The sequence below is a fragment of the Poecilia mexicana genome, unplaced genomic scaffold, assembly GCF_051168715.1.
Source record: "Poecilia mexicana isolate PSO_F unplaced genomic scaffold, ASM5116871v1 scaffold_8, whole genome shotgun sequence".
NCBI classification, from domain to species: domain Eukaryota; kingdom Metazoa; phylum Chordata; class Actinopteri; order Cyprinodontiformes; family Poeciliidae; genus Poecilia; species Poecilia mexicana.
Genome location: NW_028263377.1, coordinates 4,810,329 through 4,828,392, shown reverse-complemented (window position 1 = coordinate 4,828,392; position 18,064 = coordinate 4,810,329). Strand labels below are relative to the sequence as shown.

The 18,064-nt window shown below is 37.9% G+C and overlaps 2 protein-coding genes across 8 annotated transcripts in view; one reads left to right on the top strand and one right to left on the bottom strand.

The window, feature by feature from the left end:
- LOC106909849 (uncharacterized) overlaps nucleotides 1-18,064 on the bottom strand; it is a 55,314-nt gene that overhangs the window by 23,794 nt on the left and 13,456 nt on the right. For 5 of the 7 annotated variants that reach the window (XR_015764068.1, XR_015764069.1, XM_088008065.1 and 2 more), the window contains 11 exons: nucleotides 17,234-17,291; nucleotides 16,069-16,134; nucleotides 14,557-14,610; nucleotides 14,361-14,441; nucleotides 14,135-14,255; nucleotides 12,840-12,863; nucleotides 12,637-12,684; nucleotides 9,423-9,761; nucleotides 8,136-8,159; nucleotides 7,376-7,393; nucleotides 7,169-7,281 (listed from right to left, as the gene is read on the bottom strand). Coding sequence is in view for 5 of the 7 variants with exons in the window: in XM_088008065.1 (XP_087864191.1) it covers nucleotides 7,169-7,281; nucleotides 7,376-7,393; nucleotides 8,136-8,159; nucleotides 9,423-9,761; nucleotides 12,637-12,684; nucleotides 12,840-12,863; nucleotides 14,135-14,255; nucleotides 14,361-14,441; nucleotides 14,557-14,610; nucleotides 16,069-16,134; nucleotides 17,234-17,263 (918 nt within the window). In the remaining 2 variants the exon portion in view is untranslated. The remainder of the gene's footprint in view (nucleotides 1-7,168; nucleotides 7,282-7,375; nucleotides 7,394-8,135; nucleotides 8,160-9,422; nucleotides 9,762-12,636; nucleotides 12,685-12,839; nucleotides 12,864-14,134; nucleotides 14,256-14,360; nucleotides 14,442-14,556; nucleotides 14,611-16,068; nucleotides 16,135-17,233; nucleotides 17,292-18,064) is intronic. The other 2 variants (XM_088008066.1, XM_088008067.1) reach the window with 2 other exon arrangements.
- LOC148157903 (uncharacterized) lies at nucleotides 1,928-3,781 on the top strand. The gene is made up of 2 exons (XM_088008069.1): nucleotides 1,928-3,000; nucleotides 3,542-3,781. The coding sequence occupies exons 1-2, from the start codon at nucleotides 2,040-2,042 to the stop codon at nucleotides 3,598-3,600; spliced, it is 1,020 nt and encodes a 339-aa protein (XP_087864195.1). The 5' UTR covers nucleotides 1,928-2,039; the 3' UTR covers nucleotides 3,601-3,781.

Sequence of the window (18,064 nt, the reverse complement as noted above, 5' to 3'; positions counted from 1 at the left end):
TGTTTCACAAAATGGAGCTGTTAGTTCCACACGCTGTAGATGTTTTACTTTTGCAGAGCAAAATGAATTTGCTCTCACCAGCACGACACCTTTCGTACACAGCAATACTTTTGTCACAACCACATATTGTAATAAAACGGTGTACAATTCTGAATACAGCTACTTTGCTTCCATTACCTTGTGATGGAACGCCACACAGCTGCCTAGAAGCTACAGAGCACTTGCAGCTTCCTAGGCCAGATCTACAGGACACCCCATTAGCAATGGGAGAAGTCTGGTTTGTTGATGGGTCATGTTCAAAGGACCCTATGGGTAAAAACCAGACAGGTTATTCTGTTGTTGCTTTGCCAAATGAAATAATAGAAGCAGAAAGAATTTCCAGCACTCATTCTGCACAAGCAGCAGAATTGATTGCTTTGACTAGGGCATGCGAACTGGCTGAGGACAAGCATCTGACAGTGTACACAGATAGCCAGTATGTTTTCTCTACGTTGTTTTATTTTGCTAAACAATGGGAGCGTAGAGGAATGACAACATCTACTGGGAAACCAGTAACGCATGCATCTTTGCTTAAAGATCTCTTACAAGCAATACAACTCCCAACTAAACTAGCTGTATGTAAATGCGCAGCTCATACAAAAGGACAAGATGAAGTTTCAAATGGGAACAGACTAGCTGATAAAATTGCAAAAGAAGCTGCAGCAGGGAAGCATGGGAAAGGAACTTTCTCAGCACAGACTGAAGGAGAACAACAAATGATAGACAAAGCAGTGCTAAAAGACATGCAGGACAACGCACCGAAGGTTGAAAAACGGATGTGGATAACTAAGGGTGCGAAAATTAATGATGAAAACATTTTTGAAGTTCATAACAAACCAGTCCTTCCTAAATCTTTATTTAAAGCAGCAGCAATTGTGACACATGGGCGCTGCCATGTGTCAACAGGGGGGATGGAAACCATAATACAACAACATTTCACAACATATGGTTTAAATTCTTACTTAAAAAATTTTTTGTACTGCATGTCCAGTCTGTGTGAAATACAATTCTCAGGGAAACATAAGGCCAAAACGAGGCAGGTTCCCAAAACCATCTTATATGTTTCAAACCATGCATATGGATTTTATTGAACTTTCACAAAGTGGGCCACATAAATATTGTCTAGTGATGATTGATGCTTTTTCTAAATGGGTTGAAATAGTTCCAGCAAAGCATGCAGATGCTTTGACAGTAGCTAAGGCTATTTGTAAAACTATTATTCCAACACATGGCATCCCACAGACTGTTTATAGTGACAATGGACCACATTTTGTAAACCAAGTGATACAAAACATGGCTATTCACTTGGGAATGACATTGAAAAACCACTGTGCCTATCATCCACAGAGTGCAGGTCTGGTGGAAAGAACGAATGGTACCATGAAAAGCAGATTAAGAAAATGCATGGCAGATACTGGCCGGCCCTGGCCAGAATGCTTAGACTTGGTGAAGCTCTATATGAGAATCACCCCGACAGCTGATGGTCTAACACCTTTTGAAATAATTCATGGGAGAGCTTACAGATTGCCTCTGTTTGCTCCAGACTTACAAAAAGCTGATGAAGAACAGACATTAGCAGATTATATGATCAGGACTCTTAAACTAAAGGAAGTGTCCAGTGCAAATTTACTGCCTTCTGATTCTCTTCCTGCACAGGAGGCCGCTCCGATAGAGCCTGGTGACTGGGTCTACATAAAGGTCATCAAACGAAAGAACTGGGCGAGTCCACGGTGGGAAGGACCGTTCCAAGTGCTGATGACCACACCAACAGCTGTAAAGATTGCTGAAAGACCCAGCTGGATACATCTCAGTCACTGTAAGCTGCAGAGAGTGTTAAACCCCTAAAAGTCGGAGTAGAGAGGAAGGAGAGCTTTTAGAGCTTCCGGGGTACAAAGGGGAGTTACTTTATAGTAGTAGCTCGTCTCAAACCCGGTGAAGAAACGCTAAGATTCTCACTCCTTTAGTTTGGGGGTTCTGACATCTCTGTACGCCGAGCAGCAATGGGGACTCCATATGCCAGATGGATCTTCTACTGCGCTGTGACTGCTGTATGCTTGATGTTTGGAGGAGGAAGCGAGCCTGAGTTCCACCCGCATGACTACAGTACCAATCTGTGGTGGAAACTGATGAACAGAACCGCTTATGAGGGACATGCTGTGAACTGCTACGTGTGTGCGCAGCTGCCGGTTTCCATACACAACTCAGGTCTCCGACCAGGTAACATTACTGACGACAAACAGATGTGTCTCTATGTTCTAAGCACCAGACCGCGCCGCATCCCACCCCTAAGGGGAGACAGACCACGTGAGAAGGACTATTCAGCTGACCTCCGGATGGGAGAGGCTGTGCAAGGACTGTTTCGATCTTTAAATTGTTCAATTGCAGACGATGTACTTCCTTTTCCGTCATCTCAACAAACTATATGGAAAATACCAGAGATCATTTCGTTAGCAGGAGCCAAAGCAGGATCTCTGAGGAACTGTGTTTATAATAATGGACATGTTGTTCTAGGGACGTTGCCCTGGAACTTGTGTAACAGAGTTTACACCTACTGCGAACCGACACAGGATTTCATCGACTGCACAGCCTGCAGGGGTCAAAGGGCGACTCCACACTGCAAAGTCTGGAAGGATAACCCAGACTGTGACAACTTGCTTCAGGAGAGGAGTTTCAACATCACGCATAAGACAAAGAGGAGACAAGTGACAACACTGTGCAGCGCCATAGTGCCAGGAGATTTTGGCTCACGGATGTTGGCAGACTGGTACTTCATATGCGGGAATGAAGCATACATGTTCTTGCCGAAAAATTGGGGAGGACTGTGTGCTGTGGTACCTCTAATCAACCCGATTGCGTTCATCAGGAAAGCACAGAATGATCTACACACCCGCTCCAAACGAACAGTTATGTCAGAGGTCAAAAGATGGGGAGGCCTAACAACACATACCGGAGTTCCATGGGAATTCAGGATTTGGAACGGCGGAGAAAAATTCATGCAAAGCCTGTTTCCATGGGTTGGTCTAGGAGAGATTCGGGACCACGTTGAGATAAACAGGTACGGATTACTGCGACTAATCAACATCACATACCAGCTGGCCAATGGCACCATGAAAGAACTGACTGAACTGAGAAACATGGTTATGCAAAACCGTGTTGTCCTGGACTTTCTCACTGCCCCTCACTGAGGGGTCTGCAAAATCATTGGCCCGACGTGCTGTACTTTTGTGCCAGATGAAGCAGGAACTGGAGGAACTATTTCTGACGCTCTATACGAGCTGGAAGATTTAAAACAGTATGTGGAGAGCGGAACACGCGGCTCATCCTATTTTGATTTGCTTTCATGGCTTACTTCTGGACCATGGTGGTCCTTGCTGTTAAAGCTCGTGACACCTGTTCTGATTGTTTTAGTTCTGTTCTGTCTTTTCACAAGTTGCATTATTCCTTGTCTACGACATATGATGTTTAAAACAGTTAACACAACTGTTATCAACTATCAGCTGGCAAAGGCATCTTATGAGACGACTGAAGATGACTTGTTCCAAGTTTCTGACGATTTTCTGAACAATGATGAATTTATGTAATCAATAAACAGATGAATTCATTTGCTGAATGATTCCTGCACCGAAAATGTGGAAACAAGTGGTGTAGTGATGAGAAAACTGCATTTGATTTTTGCTGTTTCTTTTATTTTCATTTATTTCATTATATTACATTTATTCATTGTGTATTTTCTGTGTTTAGCTTAGGAAAAAAAAAAAAAAAAAACTTGCATTATTGGTTCTTTTCTGTGCTTGGCTTTTGCATAAAGTTTACACACATAGTAAAATGATAAAAAGGGGGGAAATGTTAGATATTTTTTGGTATTATCATTATTACTTTAGTTCATATTCAGTCTAATGTTAATCAGTATTATTGTGATTTTTAGTTTAAAGTGTTCTCTTCCTTATGTGTGTATAAACTGAACTGGAGGTTACGACTGTCTGTTTATCTTCATGTGAGACAGTTAACTCTGTGTTTCCCAGATCTTAAATTCTTCTTGTGTTAGTTTGACCTAGAGCTGAACTGGGCTCAGACCGTAGATCAGTTATCACACCTGGAACTGAGTTCCTGGTTTGTTTAGGTTAAATGTTTTACGACCTCTGTTGTTTTCCTGACTGCCCCCTGTGACTGTTTTTCTTTGATAATAAAAGAAGGAGCTCGCGTGGAAGGAGTTCAGAATTCTCTGTGAACGGCCTGGAGAGGCCGTGGCGAAGAGTTCTCCTTTTGCAAAAGCTTGTCTATGAAATTCATATACGTTGTCTGTGGTCTTTTTATATAGGTTCAAGAAAAGTACCTATCACCAACTTCTTTGGGTTTTGCTGGTTTGCTGCCATGATTCTAATCTTGGCACCATTCTGACCACAGCCCCCCCCCCACAAAAACAAAAACTTATAATTTTTTTTTTTTTTTTTTTTTTTTTTTTTTTACAGAAATAGGAAAAAATTGGGGCCCTGTTAATTACTGTTAGTGCTTTTTAAAATTGTTTTTAGCAGTAAAAATGAATTGTTACCCCTCCCAGACCAAAAAGTACTGAACTCCCACAGTATCTATGTTAAATGGTTTGTTCCTGCTTAGCGTGCTTGACGGTGACGTTTTCAACAGCAGTCAGTAGAAGACAAGAATGACTGTGGCAGTTACTATGCTGCCTAGAAAAATAATAAAGTCAAGTTTAAAAAAAATTAAAAATAGAGAGATAGGAGAGAAAAAGACAAGAGTGTCTAGTTGTAACACAGTTTTCCTCCAAGAGGTGAGTAGACTGTGTGTGATTATCAACCATTTAGCATAGTTAGCTTAGCTACATACTACTGTTGCCTCCGTACCATTTAATGAATTAAGGAAAAGAAATGCCAAGATATTTATATATTTAAATTGTCCCTGTACCTTTTACCACACTTGACAACAGGTGAGTCAGTCAGCAGCAGCTCTAATCCCCGATACCAACATAAGCCCCTGTCCCAGTGAAAAAGGTGAGCAACGCTGTGTTCAATTACAACCTAGTTAGCATCATTCCAGTGAGTCTATAGGGGTTTCTCTGTGTCTTTACTCTTTTTACAATTACACAACAAAAACAATGTATTTGTTGCTGACAGAAATTCAAACAATCTTTATAAAATGATAATAGAAAACAGCCTCCTGTCTGGACTGCAGCCAGTCCAAACAGTTTTACCTTGGCTTGCATTTAAATTACAGATATCTGTTGCCACGTTCCTCCTGACCCGTCCTCTCCTAAGTGAAATTAAAGCTGTGGTATGCAACTTTTATTAAAAACATATTTTTTTTACATATTTGTTTGAACTGTCATTGTGTTTGACAGTATGGCATGAGAGATAACTTGTGAAAAAATTATTTCCTCTGCCTTCTCCCAGCGCGGTCTAGAAACAACCAATCCATATCAAACATGCACATTCTCAAAAAGTGTTTTGTTGTCTCAAACCAACCGTGTCTGAAGATTCCTATTTTTCCAGGTTTTTAAATCAGGAAGGTTTATAGCAAGTCAGTTAGTTTTAAACATCGTTTTAGAAATGTTCCTCTACATTCATTTCCTGTGATGAGGCGGCACTCTATGGAAGAGGTGGCTGCAGTCAGAAATGAAAGACACATTTTACAAGGTAGTGACATTTATGGATCCAATTAAGTATCAGCAAATGTTAGAAGCAAGCATGAGGAAAACTGGAGATGTAAATCAACTGAAATATTTTATTCCTGGTTATTTAAGACTGACTAATTTGTTTTTCTGTTTATTCGCTGACGCACAGGTGTAAACCCAGCGCGAGCATCTTAGCGCTTATGTTGCGTTTAAAGGCTGCTCGGAAAAGCAGGTTACAACAGATTAAAGAGTTTTAACTCCTGAAAAAATGTGACAGAAGGCACAGATATGGGAAGTGCGGAAGCCCCTACTGTATCGCATTGATATAGGAATTACAGAGAGCTGCCCACTTTAAGGTAAAAACAACAAACAGCTTCAGGTCCAAGGACCGACTCTGTGGGCGGGTAATGCCCGCCAATGGGGCCAGTGTTCTGCAAGCAGGTTTTCTGAGACTTCAGAAGATTAACTGAGCAGAGCGATTCCTTTTTAGATCTTGAAGGATCAAAACAGGTTTTTAGTTGGAATTTGTGGAGAAAACATCTATTAATAGGGTAAAAACAGCAGAACGAATACAAAAAAATTAAATAGGGTAATTGATAGGTACTTTTCTCGAACCTACATAAAAAGACCACAGACAACGTATATGAATTTTATAGACAAAGCTTTTGCAAAAGGAGAACTTTCCATCAACAACCTCATCAGCCGTTCACAGAAAGTTCTGATCTCCTTCCACGCGAGCCCCTGTTTTATTGTCAAGCAGAACAACCAAAAGGGGCAGTCAGGAAGAACAACAAAGGTCGTAAAACTTCTAACCTAAACAAACCAGCAATTCAGTTCCAGGTGTGATATCTGATCTACAGTCTGAGCCCAGTTCAGCTCTAGGTCAAACTAACACAAGAAGAATTTAAGATCTGGGAAACACAGAGTTAACTGTCTCACATGAAGATAAACAGACAGTCGTAACCTCCAGGTCAGTTTATACACACATAAGGAAGAGAACACTTTAAACTAAAAATCACAATAATACTGATTAACATTAGACTGAATATGAACTAAAGTAATAACAAAATGATAATACCAAAAAATCTCTATCAGTAATCATAAACAAACAAAACCAACCATGTTGTAAAAATGCAGAGGCTCCCAAAGTTGGGGCGGAGTTTTATGACATGACCCCTGAGGTGTATGTAGAGCTAAAACTAAATATTATTTCATAACTAATAATACGAAATAAATAAATGTACAATTAAATGGCTCTTTAAATTCTGTACAGTAATATGCCTTTTACTCCTTAAAAAAAAGAAATATCTATAATCATTTGACTCTATATATTAATTCTGTAATAAAGATAGGGAAATAAACCCAAGTATTTTTAGGGGTTACCAGGCTGCCAGTATGGGGCAGCCTGTCTCTTAAACTGTTACTTTTAGGGTTGCAGGCTGAAGCATTTGAGAACCCCTGCATGAATGTGTGTTTTTGTTGGTGATCAGCGCTCAGGCTCACCATCTGCTTCTGCTTCATTTTGAGTTTCCGCGTCTGCAGGAAAGAGTTGAGCCCCTGCATGAGGTTCCCCGTGATGGACAGCACCAACAACACCAGGATGCAGGCGGTTTGCCCTGGTTTCATGAACAGATCGGAGAGTGGATATCATTCAAATCGACTCCGTTCTGTACATGTAGATGTAGCAACAACAGCAACAAAAACACTTACATGTTTGTGTTGATGTTTCTGTGGAGACAGAGATTTTGTATGATGAGCACAACTAGGTTATGAATAAGTTCATAGAATATTTGACTTTCCCTGGAAACAAATCATGCAATACTTTCTGAAATAAAATTCAGTAAATTGTAAGAAAAAAAAAGATCCTCGCAGTTTTATTGACATTGCTTAATCTAGTGTTTTCTTTATTATTTTCTTTCCAAAAATTTCCAAAAATTTTTTACAGCTGTTAGTAAGGAAGAATTAACAATGAGGAAATATTCTGTTGTGTGAGACTTTTGAACTTATTTTTTTAATTTAAGTTTAATTTTTTTAGCTTAATTATCACAATAAATATTGTGTAAGGCATAACCACTAACTATGTATAAATTCATAGAACATAAACAACTATTTGACTTTCCCTGGACAGAAAACACACAATATGTGTTTTTAAAAATTAAAATTACAAGAAAGGAAAGAAAAAACCCATAGCAGTTCTAGTGATGTTTTTTTTAAAAAGAATTATTATAATAATAAGAGGTTTGTTCATATTAACTAATGGATAAATTGTTGCCACTTCTTTCTTAGATTTTTTTTATATTGTTTATTTCCTTTTAACTCTTCTTCCAGTTTCTTTTTAAAGTCTGTTTGGCTGTGAACACAACAGTTTGACCTCAGTCACATGAAATAAGCCTAGATTTTGCTATAATTTTTATTTTTATTTTATTGTGATTTTATTTTTATTTTCTTTGCAAAAACATCAAGAGCTTACCTGTTCTCTGACTCATATGAGGCACTGGAAATGACAAAAGCATAAAATAATGTTAGAATTTTAAGCAAGCTTATTAATGACATTATTAAACTACTTATGCAAGACATGTAATCATTGGAAAAATAAGTAATGAAAAGATGCATAACCATCTCTTCTATTGGGCATTTTCAGTAAAATTATGGTAGGCTTCACAAAAAATGTGCAAGGTGGAAGTCATGCAGCGTGAATATGAACATATATTTTCGAAAACCATATATTCATGTACTGCGTGCATACAGAAAGGTTTGGCAAGTGTCTACTTAAAAACAATTATGGCAACAAAGTAATATACAAAATTGAACAGATTTTAAGAACTTCAGCTTTAAGTAAGAACTATTAATTCAATTATGTTTGTATGGCATACTAACACATGTTATTAAATGCATAAGTGTTAATAATCATTATGACTTGAATAATCATAATGATTATTCAAAACTAATCATAAGTTTTATCTTGAGAGTCTAAATTTAATATTTTCAGTTTAGGTGTTTTAGGCAAGTTAATACATGGAGTAAAATTGTACTCCTAAGTTGTAATAATACTAGTCAAATGTACTAAAAACAAAACAAAAACAAAAAAAGACAAATAATAAAAAAGAAGAAACCTTCTGTTTTTGTTCTTGTAGTTGTACGAGTAGTTTTTGGTGACAAATCTGGTGATTGTTTTGATGTTAGGGTAGATGTACAGATAACCATCAGAATTTTTTTTTGATGAAATGGGTGATCAGGCATAGCATTATGACCACTTGTAAATAAGGTGAATAACATTCATTATGTCTTGGTACTTCACACTGGGTGGGACATAGTCTTTAAGGCAACGGGTGAACATTTGTTCCTCAAAGTTGATGTGCTAGCATCAGGGAAATCGTGAGCAAAGTGACTGGGTGGGAATCTCTCCAAAACCTCCGCTCTCCTGAGGGGCTCCTGCCATACAGTGGTCGCTATCTATCGAAACTGTTCCAAGGAAAGAACAGTGGTGAGTTGGTGACAGGCTGGGGTTGCAAATGCTGGCCATTGACACATACTTATTGCTGCTATAATTGTTGAAGGAGTTAATTCTGGTCCGGATAGAAATGTGTCAGAATACGCAGTATCTGTAGTGAAGGTGGCTGTATAGCCATAAGCCAGCTGGACTGCCAGTGATGGTCATAAGGTAAAGGCAGAGTTTGCAAGCATAGTTGCAGTTATTAAAAATAATCAAAGAATATTTTTCAGCAATGAAATGACCAAATAAAGTGGATAATCTTACCACTTTGGAAAGAGCATGGCAAACTAGGGTTAGAGTCCGTTGACTGCGTTGTTAAAGATGATTTTGACGTAGTTGGTGGAGATGTTGTCGATGTAGTTGTCCTAGGTGACGTTAACGTAGTTGTCGGAGATCTTGTTGACGTAGTTGTCCTACGTGACTTTAAAGTAGTTGTTGTCGACATAGTTGTCCTAAGTGACGATGTAGTTGTTGGAGATGTTGTCGATGTAGTTGTGCCAAGTGACGATGACATAGTTGGGGTGAATGTTGTCAGTGTAGTTGTTGAACATAATGTTGATGTAGTTGGTGGAGATACTGATGTGGCTCCTGCAGATGTTACATCTAAAATTACAAACATTTCAGTAAGTTCTATAATATATAAGCGGAGAGTAAATGACAAAGATTCAAATAAAAAATTTGTCTAAAAAGTAAAGGTACACTGAACCACACAATAGTCAGGATTAGCTTTAACAAACAACATAGCTTTAACTCTTAACAGTAAGTTCTCACACACTGACAGCCTGGGACTACACTGTTTTTACTGATGATGATGAAAGTAACCCAGACAACCCCACAACAACCCCAACCCCAAACTTCACAGTTAGGATGGTGTTCTGGGGTTTGAGAGCTTCTTCCTTTGTCCTCCAAATGAAAAGGTGGATGGCAAAAGAGTGACCTCCTGGGATTCTCTGAGTTCAGTGGCCACAGTCTACATGACGTCTCTGCAGTTCAGTGAACAAGACTCCAGGGATCCTCTTTGGGTTTCTAAATCCTTCCGGAACTTTTCTCCAGTTAATCTACAGACAAGACTCTCTGTGAGTTATCCCAGCCTCCTGGTTGTTCTCCAGATGAGGCTTTCCAGCTCCTGCAGTTTTGTGCCAGCCTCCAGTGCTCTTACATTGCCACTGGTCTTCTGGACTTCTCCACCACTAGTGTACTGGTTGCCTCCCACAATTCATCCACTGACAACCCTTGGAGTTTCAACATCAGACTCTTAGTCTCCTTTGCTCTATCCAGCGTCATCTGAGACATGGTTCTATGAATGACCTCTGAGTTTCCTGCCTAAACTCAGTTTTTTGGGGGGCATTTTTGGTTTCAGGCCTTCCTGCCAATACCCTTCCACCTATCCATATTGGTTATTCTCTGATATTGTTGTTAGTCTTCAGCTCCCTCTGTGTTCTGTGTGTAATTAGTGTCCTTCCCTCAGTCTGCCAACTTGCACTTCTCCACAGCTGTTCAACATTCGATTGATTATTGTCACCTGATGCAGCGCCTCCACAGGCGAAGACAGGAAATTTTTCAAAGGATCTGGTTTGTTTGACATTGTGCAGTGTGAACGAGATTCACAGCAGTTGAAAATGTAACAAATGCTGTAATTTTGGTTACCAATTTGGATCAATTGGAGACCACTTGATGGGGACTAAATATAGGTAAACCTGAAAAATGTAAATAAGTTAGTGGAGATGTTGATTCATCTAAAATCAACATATCCTACAACTTACTGTGAGTAAGTTCTAATATATGAGAGTGACTAATAAAGGCCCAAGAAACAAAAGGTACAATAAACCATGAAAGTCAGGATTAGGAAAAGAAAATCACATCACAGCTCTAACAAACTCTTAACAGAAAGTTTTAAAACACTGACATGAATAATTATACAATTTGTACAACACAGTATAGAAAAGTTATTATTATACACCTGACTGTAAAGAATTTCAAAAACAATAACTGAGTAGAGGTTTGAATTTATTGTGGATTTTTTTCCCAATCCATGCATATTAAGAAACATAATATATAAAGAGAAACACAAGATGTTTTTCTCTGAGTCACTCAGGCCATGGAAAAAGGCTTGAATAACCCTGAAAAGTGAAGGATGAATTCAGGATGATTAAGTTTAGCTCTGTTTACTGCTACACGTTTATTGTAGTCCTCTGTGGAAAAATGAGATACCTTGATTCAATTTGTAAAAATAAATACAAAAACAAAAAGAAACAAAAATCTAAATCACACAACAAGCTGGGTGTTACATCAGCTTGACCCAGAGTAAGAGCTCCTTTCAACAAACAACTGTCAGTGGCACCTGCCATGTCAGTTTTACTGTCATCCATCTGGGAACCATATCCAGTTAACGGATTGCTGCAGAGCTCGTTGCCCTTCATAAGTAACCATCTGGTTTTTGGTTACCTCTCTGGGTAAGACCCTCCTCCTACAATCATTCAGCCCCACAAAATGTCCTGGTGGTTCCAAACTGCCTCCATTTACCAAAGAAGGAAAGCTACAGAAATCAATATTGCGTCTGATTTATGCCTCTGAAGTCATTTGGCTTCACACTTTGTCCCAGCCATGGATATTTCCAAACCCTGCAGTTTCCAAGACCTGTCCACATCTGGACTCCAAATACGCAGTAGAAAAATCTCAACTCAGAGGAAACTTCCTTGTAGTTTTTGAGCTTCAAGGAAAGAATGAGAATACTTGACTTCCTACTTTATTTTTAGTTCTATGAAAATTTGCTGAAATGTAAGAAAAGGGCAGAAAAAGAAGCTATTATTTATGTTATTTTGAGATCTAGCTTGTAGAGTTTCCAGAGACTCGAACCAAAAGTTGGATTTTCACAATATTCAGATTTCCTTTGGTGAACAAGTTCAAATTAATTTTTAAAAACATTTTAGGGACTCTGATAGAGTTGTCAAACTGACTTATGTCATTTTTTAATAGCGATTTCCCTGGCATAGCATTTTGTCAGAAGAGAGACGCAGAGTAATTCCTAATTACCAACAATGATTATGTCTGATCAGTGTTTCAGTGACTATTGAAGGCTTGTGGACAAATAAAAAAAAAAGAAAAAACAAACAAGAAGAAACATCAACAAATGAGGAAAAATTAAATGTCAGTGGACAAATTAGGCAATAATGTAATGAGAAATGAGTTAAATGTTTGTGTTTTGCATGAAATGGGCCACAGTTAAATATTAAATACAATTTCTAAAATCAGCAAGATTGTAAAGTAGTCATGAATAAAGAGCTTCATTGCTGACTTTCTAAAGTTGCAATAACAATTTAGATTTTGTTGTGTTTGAATGAACAAATGAATTTATTTACTGCACCAGGTTAGAGCCTAACATGCTCATTTCCACTTGTAGTTCCCAAAACATGCAGTAACATTAAAATCCAAACATAGAAGGTAAAACAATGAACTAAATCAAGATGCTAAAACTTACCATTATCTAAACTGTTCCATAGCTGTTGCAAAGTATTGATCTCAGAACCTGAAACATACAGCATGGTTAGTTTTAGAAAAGCTGCATAATAAAAATATATGTACAATTGTCAAAGAACAGAAGACAATACAGTACTCAAATGTCCACATTAGGAAAAACAATAAAAGCTTAAGTGTGCAGTAACACCATAATGAAGTACTCACTGAAGTTTTGGCAATCTTCATAGACTAAAAATAAGAAATATGAATATTAGTGAATGATATTACAATTAAAAATAATTTATTCACAATAAAAGCAATGATTGTCTTTAAATATTTGCTGCAATGCACTGTGACCAACAGACTTGATTCTGTATGTACCTCACTTGTATATAAAGTTAAATTTAAATCGTTGTTGTGTACACATTCTTAGCAAACATAGCAGTTTCTCATGGCGAAAAAAAGTTAAATACAAAAACTTACAAAAAAACCCCCCAAAACAAAACACAGGAGCAAGGACAAAAGACAAATAAGGAATCCAAAGAACATTAAGGAAAGAAAACACACAAAGAACATGAAGTGGAACCAGGAAGTGACTGAATTAGATAAAAGGAACCGGCAAGAAGTGACCGAGAATGAAGTGATCGAATGCAAGTTCTGGAATGCTGAACATAAGATCTAGGCTGATTAGCTAAGTGATTACAGGTGTGAGTGGAGAGCAGAAGGCACACAGAGGAGAGGGAGTGAGAGAGTGGCACAGGGGGCGAGGGAGAGTACACAGGGGAACAGGAAATAAATCTAACACTACAGAATAACTAAAGAAACATCATAAAACTAGAGAAGCAAAGAATAACTATAACTAAGAAATAAACAACTAGAAACACAGAGAAGAACTGAACTAAAGGAAAACAGGATCAAGACAGATCTAACCAAGATAAAAACACAAAATAATAATGAAGCTAGAATCAAATCAAACCACCAAAACAACTCAACAACCAGGATCCTAACACTTTGGAAGGTTTTCTCTCTGGATTGTTCTGTATTTACTTCCATCCATCTTCAGTTCTTTATCTAGAATCAGTTCTGATCCAGTCTGATCGGTGCATCTTTCTTCACTTCACTATTTCCCCTGTATGCCACAATAACTGTTTTTCCTATCAGAGTTGCTGATCTCAGCATCTCCACGAATGGTCCAATCAAAGCATCCAATCAAATAATTTGTTCTCAATAAATAATAATAGGTTGGGAGGTCTACTTCTTCTCTCCCCCATTCACAGACTCTTTTGGAGATCTGCAAGAAAACTTTGGCTTCACTATTCTAAAACATGAATTTCACTTCTATTCTGGAGAAATAGATGTAAAATGAAAGAACAGAGGTATGAATAATAATGGTGATGGACTGGATCGGCCTTCACATGAACACGCTTGCTGTGTTAATATCACAACCTGAGCTCTCTCTGTTTTGATCTCACTCTGTTTCAAATGATAAGGCACAATTGTTAGGTGTCATTGTTTCTTACTTTCTTTTGCGGATTCAGTTGTGTAATTTACTTTGTATAGTCTGGCATAAAAACACCTGAAGTGAAATGCATGGATTTTGTGTTTCCCTTCAGTTGTCTGTGTACAGATTGTGTCCAGGTTCTATAAACAAAGAAAAACATGATCAAAAACATCAACAGGTGGAAAAACAAGACAAGAAAAAGACACTGCCATTGAAATTCTGATATGTCTAAGAAATGCACTCACTAGGCCTTTAAAGCAATCCTTATTGATTTTATCAAATAATTCTCGCCCTCTGTTTTTCCATATAGTGCAATTTAGGATTTTCTGCAAAAAAGAACAGATAAATGCACACTCTTTCAAATGTAGGTAAAAGTGCAACTCATTGAAACATACAGAATGGTTCCGATTCTCAAAGATAATCATTGCATCATCAAGTTACCTCGGTGCTGGTGGCATTTACTAGGAGAATCAGATCAGTCATGTTTGTGCCGTTCTAAAATAAGCACAAAATAAGACACAGAGACGATATTTACAGTTAATCCTTTCAGTTACATCATATACAGATCATTATAACCAAAGCTGTGAGCAATGAACTAGTATATTTAAAAAAATCTTTATCAGTATTACTATTTTTCACTAAGAGGTAAGAAGTAACAGGGCCGTGCAGAGACCTTTGGAGGGGCGAGGGCTCAAAGTAAAAAAGGGGCAGATTGAACAAGATCTTAAAACACCGTATATCAACATAGCAACAACCCATATTAATAAGGAATCTAATATTTAATTGGAATTCATTGTCATCATGTGGGGACAAAGCAAAGCAAATGTAGTCTATGTTTCCCTGACAGGTATAATGTTTCTGTTTCTGCTGCTGACAGTTCTGGAGGGCTGAGCTGATCTGAGACCAGAGGAGAGAAGGTCACTGGTTATGAAGTTATGAAATAAGCAATTTTGCTGCTATTTTAATAAATAAACTCTACTACTTCTGTAACAACTTGGCTGCAGACTGCTTTAAAGATCAAAAAAGCTCAGACGGGTTAACTCTACATCACTTTTTGATGTTAGAACCTTTGAGATCTAGAATTAAAAGGTTGAGAGAAATCAAGGTAAAGAAAACTTAGTAGCTGCTGATAGGGGCCATTCAGGGGTCCTCCAGACATTCAGGGGCCCCTAGAAATGGTTGAATTGTAAAACAGATAATAGATCTAAACGTGTAGCATTCATTTATTGAGAATGGCAGTGCTATTAAATTTTACTTAATGTATTCAGTAGAGAATAAAAATAAATAAATAAATTATGCATTTAGGATATAATTAAGAAGTTTACTTTGTAAAAGTGCAAAGAATCATCTGGATAGTTTGATTGTTGTGTTACCATGGTTACAGCATGGTGTAATCTTCACTAAATCTACATTTACACACTGTTTGTGATGCTGATGTTCTTAGTAGGAGGGGGTCAGGGAGCCTAAATCATGATTCTGCCTAGGGCCCCATATTACCTTGGGCCGGCCCTGTGGCCTGCTGTAAAGAATAAAAGGGGCGGGGCTCCCCCTGCACATGCCTGACTAGAAAGTTAAACGTTCATGAAATTTAATGAGATGGAAATACTTGATTGCTACATTTGACTGGCTGGCTAAACATTCAATTTTTACTTATGGAGGATTACTTTTTTGTATTTGATAAACTGGAAACCAAAACAACTGAGATAGACAATTAAAAGCAAAAGAAAACCTAAAATTGACCAAAATGCTTCCGGTCAACCAATGCTACTGTGTTCTCACTCCCTGCTGTTGAGTGAGAACAGTGTTTTTACTGAATGCAAGTACAAATGAACACTTGTCTGTTGTGAGTTTCACACACATATTACAGACAGAAAGGATTTTCAGTATATTATTCAATTGACAGCATTTCCAAAAAAGCAAAAACAAAAACAAAAAACACAGAACTTGGCATACCCAGTGTTCTTTGAAGAAATGATCATGACAATTCTCCTCTGACAGGCCGGTGAGACTTAAAAAAACCTAGAAAAATGTAAAGCAAAGTTATTATTTTCACTGTTAATTTTTTGTTTCTTGCATTCTATAAAAATGATGAAAGAAATGAATAGCTGTCTATATCCTTTTAAATCACCTTTCCCATCCAGTGTTCACTCTTCTTAGTATACATTCCCCGTCCACTTTATACAGCTGTCCAATAATTTGGCAACACAAATTTTGAATCAGCCAGTGGCATGATAGAGACCTCATCTATTTGACCTTCTAACTGTGTTGAAGACAACTTGCCTGAAGATTAGGATGATTGCAACTTTAAGTTCAAAGTGAGGATCAGAAGGGGGTTGAAATTTGATCTAAACACAACCTTATTGCTGATTTCCAGACATGCATCTCTACTTTGATCTTCACACACAATCATTTCTCAGAGAACCATCCATCTCTCTCTGTCCCCGTCTTCTGCTCATATCAGCCATTATATGCATTCATTAAGATATTCACCATGTCACAGAGCTCAAATCAACTCTAAGTGATGTTCTGAATGTGGCAACGAGTATGAACATATATGGAACCAATGAGTCAGTTGCTCAACCTGAGTTTGTGTTTTTTTGTCATTCCTTCCCACATCCTAATTTACATGCGATATGGATGTAAAATAAAACAAAACAAAACAAAAAAAACCCCGGCTAGACTACATAACATGTTTTTTTCTTCAAACTACTCCTTTAATTCAAAACTTTTGTCTATGTCAACATGTGATGCGCACCTTTAAAGCTGTAAATGAGTGAAAGAAACCAATTAATCACTAAACAAATAAATAAATGAACAAATGGCCAATTAGATTGATTTAGTAGACAGCATCACATTCTTTAGCTTGTTTTATTATGTACCAGTAAAAATGATGACAGAATAAAATGTACAAATAAAAAAGTTATGACGATTGTAAAACCATTGCACATGTTGCAGGCTTTCATCATTTTTGGACGCGTACCAACATGCATCCGATGAAGTTAAGGGAAAAGGAGGAAAATAAAACAATCTGACATCATCAGAGATGATTTAGCACATAGACATCACAAGTCATCTTTGCAGACAGTCAGGGTTGTGTGACTAAACAAGTAATACTTACAAAGAACAAGAGAAGGAGGCGGGAAGCCATTCCGTTACCGTGACAATCCAGGTTTACTCTTTGATGAGAGAACAGAAGATACAAACGAAGAAAACTTTAGTAGCCAGTCCCAAGGTGGAACCATGTAATACGGTTTTATTAGGGTGAAATGAAAAGTTATTTGCTGGTATTCAGCGTCATAAACAGTTCTTCCTCACATCTTTAATAAAAAACAGAAATATTTGTACACACCAGATGCTAAAATAAAGATGGACAATTAGTCACTGAGCTTCGCCAAAAGTTGATAAAAAAACAAAAGCGATGATAACAAAGCTTCATCCAGATGCCAGACACACATTCTACAGAAAGCTGTTTGGAGGTTTTCTAATGATCTGATCAACTTTTGACTGGTTATGGAACATAATTCTCCTTTTTCTGTGACAAGAAATCATCAGTATGAGGATGTTGTTTATCTTAGTTTAGCCTGTGTTTTTGTTGTATGCATGTGTGTGTGTGTGTGTGTGTGTGTGTGTGTGTGTGTGTGTGTGTGTGTGTGTGTGTTTGTGTGCGTGTGTGTGTGTGTGTGTGTGTGTGTGTGTGTATGCGTGTGCGCGTGGGTGTGTGTGTGTGTGCCAAATTATGGCAAATTACAAAAAAGAAGAAAAAAATAACATTTCCAGTAAATTTTTGTGAGAACTCCATTCTTGCTGCCATGTTTCAGTTGCAGTGGAGCCAGTCAGGAAAAGAGCTCATGAGTTCAGGAGGGAAGCCGTCTGTGAGCTGGAATGTTGTTTTTTTAGCTGTGTTGGCAACCAGCAGGTTCCTGCACCTAACTTCACAAACTGTTCCTGG